Source organism: Osmerus mordax, chromosome 8, assembly GCF_038355195.1.
Source record: "Osmerus mordax isolate fOsmMor3 chromosome 8, fOsmMor3.pri, whole genome shotgun sequence".
Taxonomy (NCBI): domain Eukaryota; kingdom Metazoa; phylum Chordata; class Actinopteri; order Osmeriformes; family Osmeridae; genus Osmerus; species Osmerus mordax.
This window is the reverse complement of record NC_090057.1, coordinates 19218147-19242740: the sequence shown is the minus strand read 5'-3', so window position 1 is coordinate 19242740 and position 24594 is coordinate 19218147. Positions and strand designations below refer to the sequence as shown.

The 24594-nt window shown below is 44.7% G+C and overlaps 1 protein-coding gene across 1 annotated transcript; it reads left to right on the top strand.

The window, feature by feature from the left end:
• Positions 1-1732: 1732 nt before the first annotated feature.
• Positions 1733-4286, top strand: LOC136948156 (uncharacterized). The gene is given in 5 exon segments (XM_067242473.1): positions 1733-1740; positions 2726-2769; positions 2965-3232; positions 3234-3730; positions 4135-4286. Coding segments are annotated over 5 exon segments (969 nt in total).
• Positions 4287-24594: the final 20308 nt, after the last annotated feature.

The window sequence follows — 24594 nt, the reverse complement described above, 5'->3', positions numbered from 1 at the left end:
GAGAGATGATGGAAGTAAGTAGTTTTAGAGATGGCATACTGGCCTTAGTAGATCAAATTGATCAGCATGGCTTGTCATATCATTTTGTCACACATTTAATAATTTGTAGAGGTACTTGGGCGGATAAGTGCTCTACAGAACATAGACATTGATCACAAAGTCTGAAATAGTTTGAGACTTATCGAGCACCGTGTTCGTATGCAAGACGGCAAGTGTAGAAAGCCACCATGGGGAATGGTGGAAGAATGTGTTGTTTACTACTGTTACGATAATTTCTTTATCAAGTAATGCACAGAGTCGTCAAAGAAAGTACAATAGTTTAATGCTTGCCAGCAAGGAGACAAGTTTGATTGCGGTTACAAAGTTGTCTGGTTCACAAGTCTTCATGTAAGACTATTTAAACATATTGGTGAGAAGTCCCCTCCCCTAAATATCAGCTGTCAATGTGATCAATTCCAGAGATAGAGTGCGCGTGCACGTGGAAACTTACTGAGTTCTCTAACCCTAGGCTTGACCATATGATTCACTCAACACAGATAAGGTTCAACACATTAATTGCACCTCTAGTATGATAATGGTCAACCTAGGTCAGATTGTTTACGTAAGCCTAGTGTCATCTATAGGTCATGTGGGGAAAGGGTTCTCTACTGACAAGGAATGCTAAGCACCAGTATTTTCAGAATATAACGTTACTTCAGTCAAGACAATCACGTATTAGATTTGAGCATTTATTGTTACATGACATGGACATGTAGATTTGACTTTGGCGGAGTGGATGATCTAAGGGGCTTAAGCACTCCCTGCTTCCTCGATGCAACACATACATACATGACATATGAGGCAGGGAGCAATAGAGATATAATCCCCCTGGTGGATAGAACAGACAGCATGGGGGAGAAGGGGATGGTGGAGGGTGGCAGCAGAACTGATCATGCAACAAATGGGCTGAGTGTGTGTGTGTGTGCGTATCCGCGCGTCTTTTAAAGACGACTTATCGGACGTGGCCCAATGGATATGCGCTGCTAACAAGGGTGTGGTAGTGGGCGGAGGATAGGAAGGTGGAGTAAGACTTCTTACATCCCTGATAAATGAATGACTCGCGCTGCCCGATTGCCCTGCCTGAACTAGCTGCGCTTATATCCTAAATTCCAAGAAGTCCACAGGTCAACTCGGGTCAGAGTTGGCAAATGTCAGTTTAAGCAACGGTAGCCTCAGGCTGGTGCCATGTGATTGGCACAACATAACAGGGAAGCCAGGTAGATGGATGGACTGGAAGGGACCGATGTCCACCAGCCGTGTGTCACAAATCTTTTAAATGTCATGTTGCTGCATGTACTCTGTTCCTTCACAGAGTACATGCAGGACAATAGAAGTCCTGCCCCAATGGTGGCTTCCCAACACAAAGCAAATGAAACCAAAAGGCTGCATGTTGAACACAGGATCTTTCACTTTTGGTGAAGTTTGGAGGATAGATGTTCTTCAACTTCAGTGAAACAATTTCTTGGACTTTCTGAGGATCCATATTTGCTCTTTGTTTAACTTCTTTAAATACTAGAAACCATAAACCGACTCCGTTGCTACTGACAAAAGAACCTTTCACCTGCCCCATTTATACTCGCTTAACTGTGCTGTACAGTACTGTGTGAAATTACTTTAATTGATTGATTGACTCCTATGATAAGTGGCATGATTTAGAAACGTGGGCACAGACATTATCCTACTTCTGATATTCATGGCAAGGTAACCCTAACAGGTAACCAGCTGTTTTGGATGAACCCCAAACCAAGTAACCTCAAAAGTTACCTGGATGTTAGATGTAATAATTGTTTATAGTACTTCATACAAACATGTGTAGTGCACATAATAAAGACCATATGATGGCATTACATGAGTGTTGTGTGTTTGACATAAAATACAAATGTATGTATCATAGAAACCTCACAAAGTTTCCTGGACGCTGGTCACAAATAAATTCGACACCTTCAGTACTGTGTTGCGGGTAGAATATTACTACATATACAGGCTACTACAAATACGTGATGAGTAGCCTACATTCGGGTAGTGTCTACGGTAACTAGTTGATTCAGAAAAACCAAAACAACATGTTGCCTGAAGGCCAACGTACTTAATTAATTTGTGACTGAATTCCTACCCATGCGCTTCAGTAGCTCGCCATGTATGCAAAGAATTACAACCATGGATGTGTATTTGCTCGTGGGATCGAATCCCACTCGAATCTTTTATTTCCTTAGCTTCCATTTATTATGGCGTGAATGGCTGTAATGTAGTGATCATTACATTTGTTCAGAATATACAATTATGAAATGAATTGATTTCAAAAGATATAGCGAAGAAACACTCAGCCATAGGATACACGAAATCGCATAGGAATTGAATGTTTCCATGTTGTGTTACGCGTATTTTGATCGTATTGTCTGGGATAGCAGCGACGTTCTTAGTATGAATTTTTAATATGTGGTGTCAGAAGGAGCTTTGATGTCGGGGTAAATACGGCTATTGCCTCGGAACAAACCCTAAATACGTGATTAGTAGCCTACATTCGGGTAGTGTCTGGTAACCAGTTGTTCCAGAAGAAGCCAAATCAAGACGTTACCTGAAGGCCAAGGTGGTTACTAAGTACGTAACTGATTTAATAAGTTCCATGAGCTAGAATAGCTCGTGGTGTAAAGCAAGGGCCTTAGGTGTATTATGTGTTTTGCTCTAGTGCGATCTCATCCTACCTGGCGGGAAGATCCTACCAGGTCTCCTGGGGAGGCAAACTGTCAGGCCCTCGCCAGCTCTCCACTGATGTCCCACAGGGCTCCGTCCTTGGACCCCTCCTCTTCTCTCTGTACACCACCTCACTTGGACCAATCATCACCTCCCATGGCTTCTCCTACCACTGCTACGCTGACGACACGCAGCTGTACCTGTCGTTCCCCCCGACCGATCCGGGGATCTCAGCTAGGATTGAGGCCTGCCTCACAGACATCTCCGCCTGGATGACCGAGCACCACCTCCAGCTGAACCTCGCCAAAACAGAACTTCTCATCATCCCGGCTAAACCCTCCATGTCCCACGATCTCTCAATCACCCTTGGATCTGCGACGGTGACCCCTTCATCCTCTGCCAGGAACCTTGGGGTTACCATGGACGACGAGCTCTCCCTCACGGCCCACATTGCTGAGGTCTCCCGGTCGTGTAGATTCACCCTCTACAACATCCAGAAGATCCCTGTCTGAGCACTCCACCCAGCTGCTAGTCCAAGCACTTGTCCTCTCCAAGTTGGACTATTGCAACTCGCTGCTCGCTGGTCTCCCAGCATGTGCAACCCGCCCTCTTCAGAGGATTCAGAACGCAGCGGCCCGCCTGGTCTACAATCTACCCAGACGCTCCCATGTTACCCCGCTCCTCATCTCTCTCCACTGGCTACCTATCATGGCCCGTATCAGATTCAAGACCCTGGTACTGACCTTCCGAGCAGTGAACGGGACTGCACCCGTCTACATCAAGGCTCTCCTGCAGCCTTACACCCCCACCCGTCACCTACGGTCTTCTTCAGACAACCGCCTGGTGGTCCCACCGCTCAAGACCGCCCGGTCCCAACACAAGCTCTTCTCCTGTCTGGCCCCCCAGTGGTGGAATCAACTCCCCACCTCCATCAGAGACACTGACTGTCTCTCCACCTTCAAGAAAAGGCTCAAGACGCACTTGTTCCGGGAGTACAACGGTACTTAGGAATGGTTCGCTTGACCTGATGTTAGTTTCCTCAAGGATCACAATGACTCTTGCTTAGAGTGTGGAATACGTATATTCTGCTGACAAATTAAAATTCAATTATTTGATCTGAGTGCTGACTTAAAGTGCATGCTATGGCCCTTGGGACGCCCAGGTTGCTGGGTATATGTGCCACTGGTGGGTAAGAACCCACCAGTGGCCATACTTTCATTAAACAATGAAAGTATTTTGAAAAAACATCACTATTGCACATGAGCAGATTCACCCTGTGAATTCCAGGGGTGAATCAGAAGGGTAGCTGCATTCATGTTCTCATTAGAACATTGATAGGAGGTCAGGTGCAAAATGTTATTGCATGAATGTGCTTTTTGATCAACTCCAACCATTCCAATTCAGGGGAGGCTTTTAAGGATGAACTTTCCTCCCACGACGACTCAGAGGATCTGAACCAGCTCATCATCCGGTTGGACAACCAGCTCCGAGAGCGCCACAGGTCCTCAAGTGCTCAGTCTGTACCCTCCTTCCTACCTGTGACATTGTGCTCTTGATCCCCACCATATGCACTCAAGCAGCACAGGACTGGAGCCGATGCAGCTAGGATATGCCTGGTTGACTCCGGAGGAGATAGCCCACCGAATGATCTCCAGGGTTTTGTCTGTACTGCGCCAAGCCTAGGTATTTCATTGGGCTTTTCACTGCTCATCCCGCCCGGTAAACGAGCAGGCTCGTTAGTAGCCCTGGAGCTACATGCGAGCAATATTTCCTCACCCTCTTTATCTTGTCCCCTGCTCAATCCCACCCTCTGGTGGCACAACCATGCTTTCCCTCTGTAAGCCCGTAAAAAACGGTCCCCCTACACCTGTTCTCAGGAAGTCACCGTGAGTCCCTGTGTTTCCATGTTCTAGATTTCCCCCATTCCCTGTTAGTGTTGGGACATCCCTGGCTGTGTACACACAAACCACACATCAATTGGTTTAGTAAACGGCACGCCCTGTCTCTACCCACCCCCAGCAGACGGCTGTACAATCTCTCCCAACCTGAGAGAAAAGCCATGGAGAGATGCATCTGGGACTCCTTGGCAGCAGGAATCATCTATCCCTCGTCCTCTGCTGGCAGCAGAGTTTTTCTTCGTGGGAAAAAAGGATGGAATCTTGCGGCCCTGCATTGACTTCCGTGGACTTGACATCACTGTCAAGTACCCCTTACCCCTCCTTAGTTACACTTGTGTTCCGCTCCACAGTGCCACCATATTCACTAAGACTTGCGCAATGCTTATCATCTACTCAGTATTCATGAAGGGGATGAATGGAAACCGCCTTCAACTTCTCTGTGATTTTGAGCCTTTCAAGCCCTGGTTAACGATGTATTGCATGACATGATTAACGTCCTTGTAAAGTAACAACAAAATATGTGTGGTGAGTTTGTCACAGCACAGAAAAGTGTTCCTGACCACCCAGCCAAATTTGAATGATGAAAAAGTTTTCTCAACAAATTTCTTTCAGTTTTACTTGATCTACAATAGAGTAAATTGTATAGGCTACAATTATGCCGATTATCTTACATTTACATTTAGTCATTTAGCAGACGCTCTTATCCAGAGCGACTTACAGTAAGTACAGGGACATTCCCCCGAGGCAAGTAGGGTGAAGTGCCTTGCCCAAGGACACAACGTCAGTTGGCATGACCGGGAATCGAACTAGCAACCTTCGGATTACTAGCCCGACTCCCTCACCGCTCAGCCATCTGACTCCCTCACCGCTCAGCCATCTGACTCCCTCACCGCTCAGCCATCTGACTCCCTCACCGCTCAGCCATCTGACTCCCTCACCGCTCAGCCATCTGACTCCCCGTTGCTTTAGCAACTCAGAAATTAGCTGTGCCAAATGTGATTTGTCATATACCATTGGTGGAAAATTGCAGCTTTAGCGATTTTAGAGTATGGAATGTCGTGTTAGTCAAAATGTAATAAATAAGTAGGTAAATAAATAGATAAATAAATATGGCTATGAAATAAACCCTGAAATAAAAAAAAGATGGCAATAAATAGATAAATATAGCATCGTATAATTATATATCTGAATCCATTTACCTACATCAATAAATAAATAAATGTACTTATTTCAAAATGAAGTTTTTGTAAAGACAACATTTATTTAGTGCATGGGACATTTATTTCCATTTATTTTCTGTGCTGTATTTATTTCCAATCCAACATGCAAGCGAGAGGAGCGTGGTTATCTTCAGACCAAAGCAGCTGCACAAGATGTGGCAGACAGGGACACCTAGATTCGAGAGATGATGGAAGTAAGTAGTTTTAGAGATGGCATACTGGCCTTAGTAGATCAAATTGATCAGCATGGCTTGTCATATCATTTTGTCACACATTTAATAATTTGTAGAGGTACTTGGGCGGATAAGTGCTCTACAGAACATAGACATTGATCACAAAGTCTGAAATAGTTTGAGACTTATCGAGCACCGTGTTCGTATGCAAGACGGCAAGTGTAGAAAGCCACCATGGGGAATGGTGGAAGAATGTGTTGTTTACTACTGTTACGATAATTTCTTTATCAAGTAATGCACAGAGTCGTCAAAGAAAGTACAATAGTTTAATGCTTGCCAGCAAGGAGACAAGTTTGATTGCGGTTACAAAGTTGTCTGGTTCACAAGTCTTCATGTAAGACTATTTAAACATATTGGTGAGAAGTCCCCTCCCCTAAATATCAGCTGTCAATGTGATCAATTCCAGAGATAGAGTGCGCGTGCACGTGGAAACTTACTGAGTTCTCTAACCCTAGGCTTGACCATATGATTCACTCAACACAGATAAGGTTCAACACATTAATTGCACCTCTAGTATGATAATGGTCAACCTAGGTCAGATTGTTTACGTAAGCCTAGTGTCATCTATAGGTCATGTGGGGAAAGGGTTCTCTACTGACAAGGAATGCTAAGCACCAGTATTTTCAGAATATAACGTTACTTCAGTCAAGACAATCACGTATTAGATTTGAGCATTTATTGTTACATGACATGGACATGTAGATTTGACTTTGGCGGAGTGGATGATCTAAGGGGCTTAAGCACTCCCTGCTTCCTCGATGCAACACATACATACATGACATATGAGGCAGGGAGCAATAGAGATATAATCCCCCTGGTGGATAGAACAGACAGCATGGGGGAGAAGGGGATGGTGGAGGGTGGCAGCAGAACTGATCATGCAACAAATGGGCTGAGTGTGTGTGTGTGTGCGTATCCGCGCGTCTTTTAAAGACGACTTATCGGACGTGGCCCAATGGATATGCGCTGCTAACAAGGGTGTGGTAGTGGGCGGAGGATAGGAAGGTGGAGTAAGACTTCTTACATCCCTGATAAATGAATGACTCGCGCTGCCCGATTGCCCTGCCTGAACTAGCTGCGCTTATATCCTAAATTCCAAGAAGTCCACAGGTCAACTCGGGTCAGAGTTGGCAAATGTCAGTTTAAGCAACGGTAGCCTCAGGCTGGTGCCATGTGATTGGCACAACATAACAGGGAAGCCAGGTAGATGGATGGACTGGAAGGGACCGATGTCCACCAGCCGTGTGTCACAAATCTTTTAAATGTCATGTTGCTGCATGTACTCTGTTCCTTCACAGAGTACATGCAGGACAATAGAAGTCCTGCCCCAATGGTGGCTTCCCAACACAAAGCAAATGAAACCAAAAGGCTGCATGTTGAACACAGGATCTTTCACTTTTGGTGAAGTTTGGAGGATAGATGTTCTTCAACTTCAGTGAAACAATTTCTTGGACTTTCTGAGGATCCATATTTGCTCTTTGTTTAACTTCTTTAAATACTAGAAACCATAAACCGACTCCGTTGCTACTGACAAAAGAACCTTTCACCTGCCCCATTTATACTCGCTTAACTGTGCTGTACAGTACTGTGTGAAATTACTTTAATTGATTGATTGACTCCTATGATAAGTGGCATGATTTAGAAACGTGGGCACAGACATTATCCTACTTCTGATATTCATGGCAAGGTAACCCTAACAGGTAACCAGCTGTTTTGGATGAACCCCAAACCAAGTAACCTCAAAAGTTACCTGGATGTTAGATGTAATAATTGTTTATAGTACTTCATACAAACATGTGTAGTGCACATAATAAAGACCATATGATGGCATTACATGAGTGTTGTGTGTTTGACATAAAATACAAATGTATGTATCATAGAAACCTCACAAAGTTTCCTGGACGCTGGTCACAAATAAATTCGACACCTTCAGTACTGTGTTGCGGGTAGAATATTACTACATATACAGGCTACTACAAATACGTGATGAGTAGCCTACATTCGGGTAGTGTCTACGGTAACTAGTTGATTCAGAAAAACCAAAACAACATGTTGCCTGAAGGCCAACGTACTTAATTAATTTGTGACTGAATTCCTACCCATGCGCTTCAGTAGCTCGCCATGTATGCAAAGAATTACAACCATGGATGTGTATTTGCTCGTGGGATCGAATCCCACTCGAATCTTTTATTTCCTTAGCTTCCATTTATTATGGCGTGAATGGCTGTAATGTAGTGATCATTACATTTGTTCAGAATATACAATTATGAAATGAATTGATTTCAAAAGATATAGCGAAGAAACACTCAGCCATAGGATACACGAAATCGCATAGGAATTGAATGTTTCCATGTTGTGTTACGCGTATTTTGATCGTATTGTCTGGGATAGCAGCGACGTTCTTAGTATGAATTTTTAATATGTGGTGTCAGAAGGAGCTTTGATGTCGGGGTAAATACGGCTATTGCCTCGGAACAAACCCTAAATACGTGATTAGTAGCCTACATTCGGGTAGTGTCTGGTAACCAGTTGTTCCAGAAGAAGCCAAATCAAGACGTTACCTGAAGGCCAAGGTGGTTACTAAGTACGTAACTGATTTAATAAGTTCCATGAGCTAGAATAGCTCGTGGTGTAAAGCAAGGGCCTTAGGTGTATTATGTGTTTTGCTCTAGTGCGATCGAATCCCACTTCATGCGAGCCTGCAAATGTTTTATTTTGTCTCCATTTATTTTGTCATTAATGGTAATGTAGTGCGTACGCAGCTTATACTTTCATATTCCCCGCAGCAAATATGAGATCCGACTTGAAAATAGCCAGTAATATGTTTGTGAATTTGTGACGAATCTGGTGATAGAGGCAGACTGAGAGGTGCACGCACTGCTGGGAAACCAGTTAGTTCGGAAACCAGTAGGGACTCCCCCTGAATATACTGAAACATACAGGTGATAACATCAAATTATGGTTAATAAAAAGTAAAACATAGGTAAAAGAAATAAAGCCATCAAGTCAAATGGCAAGAATGCATTCAGACATAATAGGAAAACCCTATAGGGCGAAACCCGTTATCACTTAATCTAGTAGTCATTCGACGTCTATGCACCTCATGGCAGACATATTACAGATGTCCTTAACAACACAACTATGGCTTAAGCCAAGCTTTTATCAAAGAAATTACTACAGAAAATTAACAGAATATAAAAACGTAAAACAAGAGTATGAAAATATAAACTCACATCATCATATGCAACGGTATAAAAACAATAACATAAAACAAAAATGTTTGTACTTCTTCAAGCCTATCGGCAATATCATCGTTTAACACTTTGTCAGATTTTCATTAAATGAATCATGGTGAATTCACTCAACATCTTTGAATTTCATACATAGGCATCATCATAGGTGTCATGAGCATGATCATTCAACTTGTCATAGTCATCATCAGCACAGTCCTGCAATTTCCGATACATGGTCCTGGTAAGGGCTGTGTCAATCAAACGTGTTATTAAGCCTCTAATGCGTGGTATACAAAAACAACCACAAGTAATGAGTATAGCCACTGCTACGGCAAAGGAGATCAGCAGTGAAGAGAAGAAGGTGCTCCACCGGCTGAACCAGCTCTCCAACATACGAGTGAATGGATCATCAATCCCGGAATTCTCTACCAGCTCCTCAGAAAGAGATGTAAGACCCTCCCGAGCTTTTGTTATGCTTCCATAAGGAGCAGTGTTATTAGGGATAAAAGTACAACAATGTGTGCCAAACATCTTACAGACACCTCCTCTCTCTGCTAACAACATATCCAGGGCCATTCGGTTCTGCCATGCCATCAGAGAAGTGGGGCCCAGTTGCTCTGCAATACCTTTAACAGCATCTCTAGTATAGTTGACAAATCTCTGTTGGTTGTAATAAATATAATTAATCCAATCAACATTTTTATTAATAGTTGTCCACCAGAATAGAAAGGATGCAAAGCCTGCCGCCACCTGATTTCTTGCCTTATATTCATTAGGAACACCTCAAGGTACACCTATAAAATCTATATAAATATGAGGATCAAATGCTCCTCTTGGCACCTTAGCGCGCCTCCGCCTGGTGATACCCTGCCCTGAGAGTTGGTTGGATAAGGTCTTAAAATCAGATGTGGGGAAAAGATTAAACAACATGAGTAGTTGAGTCAATGCACAGCTGCCATGCCACTTAGCTGGCAGCTTAGGGCCCAATTTCATGTCCCCACACAGCCGACACAAATCTGCTCTCATTGAGGTGTGGTCAATGAACCAGGCTGCCAAGTAGTTACCGGGATTCTTAGTGTCCATGGTGTGGCTACAATAGGTATGTGGGCCCACATCATAACCCTCTCCTGTTTGTAAGAAGCAGGTGTAATTTCCCTGATATACTGTCACTGATGGTGGTACATACATTTTCTTAACTGGAGGGAACAATAAGGATATCGTTTTACACTGTGATTGTAGTGGTGTATAAAATATTTCAAAAAGTTGCAAAACACATTGTAAACCTTCTGGATCCTTCTCATCAGTCAGCTGAAAAGGCACTGTGCCAAGTTGTGGTCTTGCTTTTGCACAGGCAAGACAGTTAGACTGACCATTCAGATGGGCTGTATACATCATCCACTCCAACCATTTGTTTCTATCAGTAAACCCTGTTTCCAGAGCAAGTTTGTCTTCATATGTGAAGTTATTTAAGTACTGCACCTTAAACAGTAGTCCAGCCGGCTGGACTACTGTAACGCACTTTTCACTGGTCTTCCCAAGAAAACCACTGAAAGACTACAGCTCATTCAAAATTCTGCAGCTAGATTATTAACCAAAACTAAAAGGAGAGAACACATTAGTCCTGTCCTAGCTACTTTACACTGGCTCCCTGTTACCTTCAGAATTGACTTTAAGGTCCTTTTCCTCACATACAAAGCTCTACACGGACAAGGACCTAGCTACATTGCTAACTCCTTTATAAACTACACACCAGCTAGAACACTGCGATCATCAAATGCAGGCCTATTAGAGGTCACCAGAAGCAGTCATAAGAAGATTGGTGATTTGGTCTTTGTCAATTACGCCCCAAAACTATGGAACAAATTACCCATAAATATTAGGGAAGCTAACACTCTAGACATTTTTAAAAGACAGCTTAAAACCTACCTTTTTACCGAAGCATTTAAGTAATTTTATCTCAAAAGGGTTTTCCTACTTTTTAAAGTTGTTTTCTCTCTTGAACAGAGATCTTATTGGGATTTTTATTATTGTTTGAATTATTTATCACTTGTATTATTGTTTTTATTGATTTTATGTAAAGCACCTTGAGCTACAATTCTTGTATGAAATGTGCTATATAAATAAAGTCTTACTTACTTACTTACTAAACTTGTTATCTGAATAGGGAGATGAACTTGGGAGTATGGGGGACGGGTTGTCAGTTGAAAGTCTAAAGTGTCCTAATGGATCAGTTCCCCACACCTGTGCACCTAGTACATAATTCCCTTCATCACTTCTAGTCACATTCTTTATGATAGTAAAGAATGTGTTGACCTCTGATCCCTCAGAGGTCAACCCTCCCACTATGGTGAAATGAGGTTGGAGGTTGGAGGCCTCTGCTGGTTTGTCGGGTAAGGACGTTAATTGGCGGATTCCGCTGTGTGGGGCTGAATTTTTGGAAACACTTGGGCTACTGTGTGAATGTATGTGGCCGTGATTCGGCGGGACTACGTGGGATAGCCTATGTCTGTTCTGCGAGTAGCGTGGCGTTTCCGCAGGGTCTGCCCTGTATGTCTATGTGGTCGTCGACTTCTGGCCTGGTACGTGTTGGGTCTGGAGTGGTTGGCGCGCATTGCTGGGCTCGGTAAGTTGGCGTGTTCTGGTGCGGGTGTTTTTCCTTTCCTACTGGGCTGTGCCCTCTGCCTGTGCGTCGTTTGTTTTGGGGATGTCTCGTTGTTATGGTATTGACCGAGCACTAAAGCTCTTTTGGAAGTCGCTTTGGATAAAAGCGACCGCTACATGAATGAATGTTAATGTAATGTGAGGGTTTTATCATAAAACCAGATAAACCTTTTATGGTTGGGTAAATGTCTGCTCAATGTCACTAGTGTGTGCTAACTGCAAATGTTCTTCTCAGGAGCCCGACGTGTCGCTATAGGGCTAGCACGGATCCGGCAGGGGTATCTGTGGGCCGCGATTGGTCTGTGTCTCCTTTAGTCGGTGGCACAGCTACCAGTACATATCTGAGGCAGTGGCGGCTGCTGGTCTTTCGAATAGGGGAAGCTCATTTTCAGCCTATATCCATTTATTTTGCTAGTTTACCCCTACGACACTAGCTGGCCTACTGAATGAATGAATAAATGAACGAACGAGCTAACGAAGAAATATTAACTCGAAGGGAATGTGGGATTTAGGTCAACTGGAACAAGGGATGTGGTGTATAATTGTATGATCGCAGCATTATCCAATGCCTGTATAGTTCAAAGCACTGAAAAACCATTAAAAGCAGTCCCATTGAAGTCCATTGAAGCTGGGCTTTAACAGGGGAATGTCTGTTACGCTAAGGGAATGCATGAGACGGAATCAGTCAGTCGACCGGCTACTGTACGTAGCTGATTCCGAACGAACTTGTCTTTGAGATGAACGTGTCTAACTCATTTCAAATGTGAACACAATAGTGAATATTTGACCATTAAATTTACATTTTAGGGTAAGCTGAGCTTCCCTAGAGTTACAGAGCCCTGGCATTTAGCTTTATCTGCCTGAACCTGTCGTTCGGCAATATCGATCGATATCAGTCAATCGCCGGGCAGGCATGGGCGCTGCATGGCTCGGGTGGGCTGTCTCGCCGACGCGTCAGGTGATGCCATTAAACAGTCGCGGTGGCACCTGTCGGGATTAAATAGCAATCGCAGATGTCTTCTATGCTCTTCTGGCTTACGCGTCGTAGCGGGTGCGCATTTCGACATTCCGTCCGAGTCCTGTGTGGGTCAGCTGGACGGGTGCAGAGTGCATTCATGCTGCACCTGGCGACCGATTTTGTGTTCGATTTGCGTCCTCGCACCGGCTCAGTGCGTTTCATTTGTCGTTGCTCTGGCATCTTAATTTCGCATGCGCATCGTTTCACGGTCGGTCGTTGTCCCGCTGTGGCCGTGGCTAAATCGGTTCCAGCGCTGCACAATCTCGTCGTGGAGGAGGGTTGCAATCCGATTAAGTTCTAGGCCGGCTCTGCGGGCATCGGAACGGTTGTCGTTCTGTACGGACGGGGTGCAACTTTGGCTCCCTGGATGGTACATTGTGTTGGGGGTTCGATGCAAATGAAGGGGTCGTGGCTCGTTGGAATGGAGTTCGGCGGGCGATTGCAAGTCACAGCACTGTCGACTGTATCCCACTAATTGTACCACACTTGTCATAGGTTAGTAGGGGTAATATTATTCTTAGGTTATAAGGTTGGTATAAGTTGTAGGTGTATTAGAGGTTCAGTATATTGTATTGGATATTATCTGTATTTAGGAGGTTTCACTATTTAGCTTAGTTAAAATGTAATCTATGTTCTGTGTGTACTCATGTTACGCAGGTTGCTTTGCGTTGTCTTGTCCTGAGAATTTCAGGGCCCAGTCTGACCTGGTGGTTTGTGCATCTGACATAAAGACTTGAATGTGAACTTGTATCCAATCCCTGTAGCTGTCTGACGGGGCTAAGCTTAATATGGTTCAGGAAGAGGATCGTTGTGTCTTGTGATAATGAAGACACAGTAACAATCATCAAGGGCATTAGATTAACAGTAGTGAGACGTCTTACAAGATGGACGTGCATCACGGGCAAATGTTGTGGGCTGCATTTCTTCCGGGTTGGTTAACAACGTAAGTGATGTCACATTCCAACCTTGACCTTTGCACAGTCTCACCCTGGCGAATTAACCATAGACACACGCATACTTAACATAGTACTAGTGTGAAGCTGGTGCGGGTACTCTTGTTACATGGCATATTAACTCCGCTTTCTGTCCCCTCTTTTACATGGTGCAATACCTCCAGTGTATGCATTCATCGACCGCAATGAGCGAGCCCCTGTTCATCAGCGATGCCGGAGAAACATGACTACATAACTGTCACCGGGAGGCTTGTAATCCTGTGCCGGCGCTGTGGTCCGGACCCTAAACAATGTTGGCATCTCAAGTGGTCTCGGCTCACTGCTCAGTGTTGGGTCGTTGATCTGCAACAGTTCAATGTTACATTAGAGCGAATGCGATGTTCTGGAAGGCAGAGGAGGATGGCATCTACCCTCCCTACCTCCTAACTACATAACTTTCACTCTTCATGATCTTGTATTGCATGCTTAATTTTTACTAATTAATGTTTTGTCAGGTGGCTGGCCAGGCACGGCAGCGCGTGGAGCGTCAGGTGAAGCAGTCACCGTTAACGTTGGGACTTCAAAGCAGATCCTCAGGTGGTTTGAGGCAACGCATCAGGTGGTATGTCGAGGCAGTGCCTCAATTGGTATGTCGAGGCAGTGCCTCAGTTGGTATGTCGAGGCAGTGCCTCAGTTGATATGTCGAGGCAGTGCCTCAGGTGGTATGTCGAGGCAGTGCCTCAGGTGGTATGTCGAGGCAGTGCCTCAGTTGGTATGTCGAGGCAGTGCCTCCGTTGGGACGTCGAGGCAACGCCTTCGTTGGGACGTCGAGGCATAGACTCGCACATGTCCACGGTGGTTCTTAAACGGGGCAAGTGCGGGTAGCCTACTCCTGTCGTGATATCACAGATTAACTCTTTCTGTTCCCTCTCTTCCAGGGTGAAATACCTCCGTTGGCGTTCATCTACGGTAATGAGCGAGCCCCCGTTCGTCACCGAGGCCGGGAAGCCATGACGGGTACTGGTTCACCGGCCGGCTTGGAGTCCTGTGCCGGCGCTGTTGTAGGTTAAAGAGGATATCTCGTAAGGCCGGAGACGCTTGGTGTTTGTCCCCGGCTTGGGAAACCCAATTCAATTCTGGTTAGATGTTCAGGGAGATAATTGACTCGTTAATATCTGACTCCAATTTTAGAAATGTGCACAAGTGCGTTACCTGTAACCTTGAGCGCTAAACAGTTAATGACATGAAACTCTGACGTAGGTAAAAATCGTCTGCTTGATCAGAGCATCGACCCTAAAGTATGCATGTTCACTAATCAGTCGTTTATCATTACTATAATATGGATTTTAACCATAGTAGACCTAGTATGTAAACCAATCACTCAGAGGCTCCGGTAAATTCCTTCGAAGCGTGGAGATCCACCGTAAGTGACTCAGAGGCCTTAAGTTAAAACCTACTTCAAAAGTCTATGTTTATAATCAGTATTAGCCGCATCAACCAGACTAGATCAAAGTTTTCACCGCCGTAGCGTGATAGATACTTTTCAAGGAGAACAAGTAACTTCAAATGCACAATAATAGTTTATTATCTAAATAGTAAGATAATCAATACAATGATAATGAAATATCATCAAATACAAAACATACCTTCAGAGCAATGGTTAACAAAGGTATTCACAACGAAGACTAGGCGCCTAACGCACCGGAGCTGTACCGTAAACAGAACTCAAAGTTAGTGGTAAAAACTTCTTCTTATATTTACATTTAGTCATTTAGCAGACGCTCTTATCCAGAGCGACTTACAGTAAGTACAGGGACATTCCCCCGAGGCAAGTAGGGTGAAGTACCTTGCCCAAGGACACAACGTCAGTTGGCATGACCGGGAATCGAACTGGCAACCTTCGGATTACTAGCCCGATTCCCTCACCGCTCAGCCACCTGACTCCCCCAAACCTGACTAAAATGGGGACACCGGTCATATGATTGAAAAGTTGTCTAACGCATACAAATTCAAATTGGATCATTAATCAAGGCTGCAGTAGACCAAGTGGTGTCCTTGCAAGACAAGGGAACATGTTAAACACATCTTGGTCTGCTGCAAGCACAAAACTCTGTAAACCCTGTAAATGTACATGTTACAGTATTAGAATTATTACTAGAATGTAATACATAAAATAAGAAACAAAATCATATCAAACATGACATTAAAAGCTGTTTAGAACAATATTTACAAGAACACAACTTTTAATGATAATTTCAGAGTCTTCGGTCCACCTTCCTCTTCAACTGTTGAGACCACCTTTCCAGAGGTGTGTCATTAAGGTGTGATTGTCATTTTAGCATTCATGCAAATCAACGACTGTCCCAGACGAGTGTCTGGGTGACCAGTGACAAAGGGGCTGCCAAAACAGCCCTACACTGTGGTCTCGATCCTAAACTGTAGCAACACGGCGCACTCGTTTGGAATCGGAGCGGCTACGTCGGCGTCTCAAGTGGTCTCGTCATCGACGCTGAAAGTGATGGGTTGTTGGTCATCTGCAACGGTTCATTGGTACATCAGACTGAATGCAGTGATGTTCTGGAAGGCCAGGAGGATGGCTTTCACTCTCCCAACTTCTAATAACGTTCACTCTTCTCGTTCTTGTATTTCAGGCTATTTAGTCACTCACTCCATGTATAGGTGTTCAATGCTTAATAAGAAATGTTTCGTCTGGTGGCTGGCCGGGCGCGGGTATGCAGCAGCATGTGGAGCAACAGGTGACATAGTCACCATCGAAAGTTGGGATGTCGAGGCCGTGCCTCAGTTGGGTAGTCGAGGCTGTGCCTCAGTTGGGATGTCGAGGCCATGCCTCAGTCAGTAATCACGTTCATACAATTTCAATTCATTCACTATAGATGCAGCTAGGGGCACAGTCTGCTCTGAGAGCCGATTCTGAGGGTGAGTATGGCTAACACAAACGCTCATCTCATTCGAATTCTAGCACAACAGGGGCACCACATACACACAGCAGTCTCATACATTTGTCTCGTCTGGCATGTGGTTTTGTGTTGGGGAATGCGTCGCTGCTCTCTGCTCGGAGGTCGAGACGGTGTCTCCGTTGGGTGCGGCAGGGAGCCGATGCAAGCAGAACCATAATGCCAAATCAAGTGTTACAATCATGTGTTGTACCGTGTGAAATAAAGTAGCAAGTACATACTATACTGAGTCCTCCTGCCTGAACCATAATAATGGAATGAGTCCTATTATGATTGACAATAAGAGTAGGCTACATAATATACCACGACCAACACAGTATTGTGGAAAAGGACCTGGATGCCACATTTTGATTCTACCTTTCCCTGTTCACCGTCTCCTGTCCTTTTAGCCTATTTTAGGTCACACCGTAAGTCTCTGTTGGCCGTTGGTTACTTCACTGAGGTTGAGACGGGCCTTTCAATAAAAGAAAGACTCCCCTTTGTAGTCAGACTTGTGCCACAAGAGACGGTGGATGATTCAAGATGGCGCCGATGAAGGCTGCCTCGGTCGTTAGGTGCGCTCTTTTTTGTCTTATTTTGTCTGTCACCTCAGTGTTCTGCCAAGATTTACGAGGTTCTCTAACAAGAGAAGTACTTCTAAACATCAGGACTACAACTCCTGTGGATTTATTTCCCACTTTTCTGCTTCCAGCGGCAGAATTAGTGGGAATTATAGTCAAAGCCACCCTCGGCTTTGTCCCAGCAGCGAAGCGTCGTAGGAGAGGCAAACGAGCCGGTGCACTGGTGCAACTCCGTCGGCGTGGGGCACGCACAGCGTTACCGGGGATATTTCTCTCCAACGTGCGTTCACTGAGCAACAAACTGGATGAACTTCAGCTTCTGGTGTGGAAAAACAGAGACTTTCATTCATCTTCCGTTTTGTGCTTTACGGAGACATGGCTGAGTGAACTGATCCCAGACTCTGCGCTACAGCTAGCAGGTTTCAAACTGCTGAGAGCGGATCGTGACCCTGTGCTCTCTGGCAAAACCAAAGGCGGGGGTATTTGTTTTTACATTAACAGTGGCTGGTGTGAAGATGTGACAGTGATTCTGCAGCACTGTTCTCCTGATCTGGAATAATTTTTTATTAACTTATCTTTTTACTCGCCACGAGAGTTTGCATCATTCATTCTGGTTGGCGTCTACATGCCTCCGCAGGCTAACGTCAACGAGGCTCAACGTGTGCTCGCCAGCCAGATACTGAGTGTGGAGCATGAAAACACGGATTCCTTGGTTATTGTGCTAGGCGACTTTAACAAAGGCAATCTCACTCAAGAACTCCCAAAATATAGACAATTCATCAAATGCCCTACCAGAGAAGGAAACACCTTGGATCACTGCTACTCTACAATCAGCAAAGCATACCATGCGGTCCCCCGAGCAGCACTGGGTCACTCTGACCACGCCATGGTCCACCTGATTCCTGCATACAGGCAGAAGCTAAAGCGCTGTAAGCCTGCTGTGAGGACATCGAAACAGTGGACCAGTGAAGCTATGGAGGATCTGCGGGCGTGCTTGGACTGCACTGACTGGGACATGTTCACGACTGCTACCAATAGTCTGGATGAGCTCACAGAGGCTGTGACATCATACATCAGCTTCTGTGAGGACTGCTGTATACCAACACGCACCAGGGTGAGCTACAACAACAACTAACCCTGGTTTACAGCTAAACTCAGAAGGTTGAGGTCAGCGAAAGGGGGCGCGTTTAGGAGTGAGGACAAAGACAGTTTCAAGGAGTCGAAGAACAGGTTTAGCAAGGCGGTGAGGGAGGCTAAACGACTGTACTTGGAGAGACTAAAACACCAATTCTCTGCAAACAATTCTGCTTCTGTCTGGAGTAGGGATGCGTATTGATAAGATTTTAACGATTCCGACTCCTTATCAATTCCTGCTTTTCGATTTGATTCTTTATCGATTCTCTTATCAATGTTCCCCTCTACAGCCATAGGTCTGTGCGTCCTGCACCCCCCCACACACACACTCGTTCTAAACGAATTTCTCAAACTGGCTTTGACTGGCTCTGATATGAGCCAATACCTACCACCTCTAGGCCTCTTCAGGCCTCTGTTTTCAAAACAAAATCTAGTCGGAGATAGAAACTTTCAGTTTCCTTGTGTTCAAGCTTCTATTACTCAACACCAGTAGGACTTACAGGGGTCCTAACAACAGGGGAAATAACTTCAGTGTCACCTTTCAAAAGAGACCATTTACATGCATGTACTCCAAATGGTTCAACAACAACTTTCAATGTACTTAGGGTATGTTGTTTAGGCGTTTTAAGGCACATTTAACAGGACTATTAAAAGGTTAAACAATTAAAATGCTAAGTTTAATAATGTGTGAGGGGTCAAGGGGAATACAGGGTCTGGGGGCACCCTCTCCTGGGAGGTAGGCCTAAGGATGCTTAATTGAGGGGATCAAGTAAACAGGTGTGACTCATATTTGGGGGTGTGCTTTGCCTTCGGCAAGGGCACAACCTTTGTTCTCTCACATATATATTATTATTTTTATTTTATTTTTTATTGGGTGTGCTTTGCCTTCGGCAAGGGCACAACCTTTGTTCTCTCACATATATATTTGGGTGTGCTTTGCCTTCGGCAAGGTCACAACCTTTGTTCTCTCACATATATATTATTATTATTCTTTTTGCCCCCCTAAAACTCAGTCAATATTTGGCCTACATAGACAAAGTAGGTGTCAAAAGTTTCGTCTTGGTAGCGATTAAGTTGCTTCTATTGGAATTTACGTTCCGTTGCATGGTTTAGGCTGAAGTTAAGTTTTTGTGGCGAAAAGTGAAGCTAACGGTGGCTAATTTGCTAGCCACAGTCACTGACGTTACTAACGTCACTACGTCACGAAAACACGCGTGACTACCTTTGGCAGAACATTCATTTCGCATCTGTTAACTTGGGGGATAGCTAGGCTAACTATAGCTTTACTGCAAGGCAGCTGCAGAAACGCCACAAGAAAAGAGGCCAGGGTGATAACTATTTACTCATTTTACTTTGTGACATGACACACAATTGTGATGTGTAATGTACAATATAAGCTGATATTATTAAGGAAGTACATCTACTTTCGGAAACAGTAGTCTACTATTTCACTGAAGTATTAGCATCATGACATTAGCCTGTGTTGCCCGGGCAACAAATACTACAGTGGTCTATGATGTATCTGTTCAATCGTTAAAATAAACATTCCTCACATATACATTTTCGTTGTAGGATTTATTCTGACATTAGTAAACCATTTGTTGGTGAAATTACCATTACCTGCGGTTTCAAACCAGTGTAGCTCACTGCAAAGCTGTAGCTTACGTGAGACACTACAAAAACATCTACATGACGACAGAACATGTTCGGCACTCCCCTTACTTAAATCAAAAGTCTATCTAACTACTAACCTGAACTTCATTGCCACAGCCTAAACGTTGTCAATCTGTTCATGAAAATAATTAATTTCAGCCTAAACCGTACAACGGAACGTTAAATCCAATTCAACCAACGCAATCGCTACCAAGACGAACACAGCAGTAGTCTAGTACTGTACCGTAGTAGTACAATTTACCGGGGCAGCTTCTCCACACAGGGCTATATCGCATTTTGCGTTGTTACTGACAATGATCGCTACCAGTGAGCTTTTTATGAATGAGCGATTTTCCACTAAATAAATGTCAAGCTTATTTACGTTTTGGGGGGCATATTTTCAGTTAACAGATGGTACTGTTTGAATCGCGATTCCATCTTCTACTGCCGGGTAACGTCGTAGAATAATCTTCAAAGGGGGTTCTTTATTAATGAATGAATGCAATGAGTAGGCTAAATGCCTGAAAATATCATGAGAAGGGAAAAACTTAAAATGACGTTTAAGTCATAGAGATTAGGTCAATTTTTACACCGGTCTGACAAATTTATTCGTTTTAATTCAACGATGAGGCTGCGTCTTGCAGGGGAAATGAGAAGACATCTATTTCATTCTACACTTCACTCGTATTTTCAGTTGTAAATGAGCAGCAAAAAAAAAATCTTTTAAATCTATGTAATCTTTATAAATAATAAGTATGCATTTTTATATAAAATATACAGAAATATCAGTTGTAAAAATGTCATTCAAAAACGGACCCCTGTGCAACCGACGCAAGCAAGCACACCCTACAATTTCCCCAGAAATTGTACCCTCTCTCGTCCTGATTGTGCTTACTTTAAAGGTCCCGATTAGATGAATGAAAGGAGAGAGTGGAGCTGGAGATATACTCGTCAGACGTCGGTTGAGTGACCGCCTGTTATTTCGCCTATTGTTGGTGTTAACTTTGTTTTGACGTAAAGTGTTTAATTTACCGTTTTTGGAAATCCTAGTACGGCAGTGTGCCTGCTAGTGTTCTGGCTCCTCTGAACAAAAACAAATATAACCGAAGTGGTGCTGCAATTGTCCGTCTCATCGTCTCGTTTTTGCTGTCCTGCACCCGGGGGAAAGTATTCGGGGACGGAGATAGCGAATCGTCACAATGGATTAAAAATCGATATACTCAGTTTAATAATGCGACACGCGAACGTTTGCTGATAACACACGCCGCCCCGATAACGTGAAATGATCAGTAAGATCAATACTAATGGGAGACGAATGCCGGAGCTAAAATGTATGCTTCAAACGACGGGACAGAAGATAACTAGATCGACTACACACAATAAAGGCAAATTGCTTCACACAGTAACAAGTGGTTGTGATCACTTTTGAGCAGTTTAGCTCTACCTTAGATAGTTAGAGATGAAGCGCGAACGTTAGCTGCGCTGCTGCATGCATCGAACACATGACGTTCCAGTAACTTCATTCCATGCTGTGTGTTCAAATGCTTCTTCATATTTGTAGTATTTCCTCCCTTTGACGAAATAGACTTTTTACACCGTTACAAGTGGCGTTGTTATGATTTTGTCGTGTGAAATACAACCAAACTTTAGAACGCTTCTTCCTAGTTGCCATGTTTGCTGTAGTCTGTCTATGCGCGAACTTTTATAGTTTATTCAGACAGACGTTCGCGTGTCCCATTATTAAACTGAGCATATCGATTTTTAATCCATTATTAAACTTAGCATTTTAATTTAACGGCACAGAGAATCGTTAACAGAATCGTTAAGGAATTTTGCTAACGATTCCAAGGAATCGATTCACACAATTGGACAGTCCTGAACTACCCCTTCCCACCCAGGAGGCCTCCCCCCTCCCCCCTCTACAGTGACGACTCTCTACATTCAGGAGGGTGAAGTTAACAGAATTTTCGAGAGACAGAGTTCCCCGCAAAGCAGTCCCAGCTGCTTTGCGGGGAACTCTGTCTCTCCAGCCACTCTCAAGCACTGCGCTGACCAGCTGTCTCCGGTGTTTACCTACATCTTTAACACCTCCCTTGAGACATGCCATGTGCCAGCCTGTCTCAAGTCCTCCACAATCATCCCTGTGCCCAAAAAGCCAAGGCCAACAGGACATAATGACTACAGACCCGTCGCCCTGACCTCTGTGGTAATGAAGTCTTTCGAGCGCCTGGTGCTGGCACACCTTAAATCCATCACAGACCCTTTACTGGACCCCCTGCAGTTTGCCTACAGAGCCAACAGGTCTGTGGACGATGCAGTTAACATGGCCCTCCACTTCACCCTACAGCACCTGGACTCCCCAGCATCCTATGCCAGGATCCTGTTTGTGGACTTCAGCTCTGCCTTCAATACCATCATCCCCGCCCTGCTTCAGGACAAGCTCTCCCAGCTGAACGTGCCTGATTCCACCTGCAGGTGGATCACTGACTTCCTGTCTGACAGGAAGCAGTGCGTTAAGCTGGGAACACAAGTCTCTGACTCCCGGGCCATCAGCACCGGATCACCTCAGGGCTGCGTCCTTTCTCCTCTGCTCTTCTCCCTGTACACCAACAGCTGCAACTCCGGTCAGCTGTTGGTGTACAAAAAGCAGTGTCCTTAAAACACACTGCTTTTTGCACTGCACTACACAATCTTGTACCATTTGTATTTTTTGTATATTACTGCATTCTTCTGATATTCTCCTGTGTATGAGTGGAAAATAAGAGAACAGAGCTCCAGCAGGCTGGGAGTGAGTTGTTAACTCTTGGTCTTATCTCTACCATGGTCTGGGTGAATACTCGATTCTGATTGGCTGCAGCGGTGTCCATTATCAGGTGATATTCACCTTATTCCGGAAGTCACGATGGGCGCGGCCATCCGCGTATTCTCATTTCCGGTTTAGATCAGAATCAGAATGGGATTTATTTGCCATGAAAGTTTGCACAGACAAGGAATTTACTTTGGCAGGAAGGTGCATACAATAAACATATACCTTAAATTTAAATATTTGGACTATCTATACTAAGGGTACATAAACTAGCAGTACTAAGTGGGATTAGAATATAATTAAATATACAATAAAATAAAATATAAGTTGCCGTAAATTACAATATAAAAATACAAAAATACAAATATGACAAAAAATACAAATGTACAAGATACCATTATTGTAATGCAGTGCAAAAAGCAGTGTGTTTTAAGCAAGAAGTCATTAGTCAGTGTGGTCCCTTGGCCTTGTTGAAGAGGCCAACAGCGGAAGGGAAGAAACAGTTTTTGTGGCGTGAGGTATTGGTCCTGATGGACCGCAGCCTTCTGCCGGAGGGGAGTGACTGAAACAGGGAGTGTCCAGGGTGGGAGGAGTCGGCCACAATCTTCCTCGCTCTCCTCAGGGTCCTCGAGGTGTGCAGGTCCTCGAGGGTAGGCAGATTGCAGCCAATCACCTTCTCAGCAGTGCGGATGATACGCTGCAGTCTGCTCTTGTCCTTGGCAGTGGCAGCAGCGTACCAGACGGTGATGGATGAGGTGAGGATGGACTCAATGATGGCTGAGTAGAAGTGCACCATCATTGTCTTTGGCAGGTTGAACTTCTTCAGCTGCCGAAGGAAGTACATCCTCTGTTGTGCTTTCCTGATGAGGGAGCTGATGTTCAGTTCCCACTTGAGGTCCTGGGAGAGGATGGTGCCCAGGAAGCGGCAGGACTCCACAGTGTTGACTGGGGAGTCACACAGGGTGATGGGGGTGAGTGGGGCTGTGTTCCTCCTGAAGTCCACAACCATCTCCACTGTCTTAAGAGCATTGAGCTCTAAGTTGTTCTGGCTGCACCAGGTCACCAGGTTGGCCGCTTCCCACCTATAATCAGACTCGTCTCCACCAGAGATGAGCCCAATAAGGGTGGTGTCGTCCGCAAACTTCAAGAGTTTGACGGACGGATGACTGGAGGTGCAACTGTTGGTGTACAGGGAGAAGAGCAGAGGAGAAAGGACGCAGCCCTGAGGTGATCCGGTGCTGATGGACCGGGAGTCAGAGACTTGTGTTCCCAGCTTAACGCACTGCTTCCTGTCAGACAGGAAGTCTGTGATCCACCTGCAGGTGGAATCAGGCACGTTCAGCTGGGAGAGCTTGTCCTGAAGCAGGGCGGGGATGATGGTATTGAAGGCAGAGCTGAAGTCCACAAACAGGATCCTGGCATAGGATGCTGGGGAGTCCAGGTGCTGTAGGGTAAAGTGGAGGGCCATGTTAACTGCATCGTCCACAGACCTGTTGGCTCTGTAGGCAAACTGCAGGGGGTCCAGTAGAGGGTCAGTGATG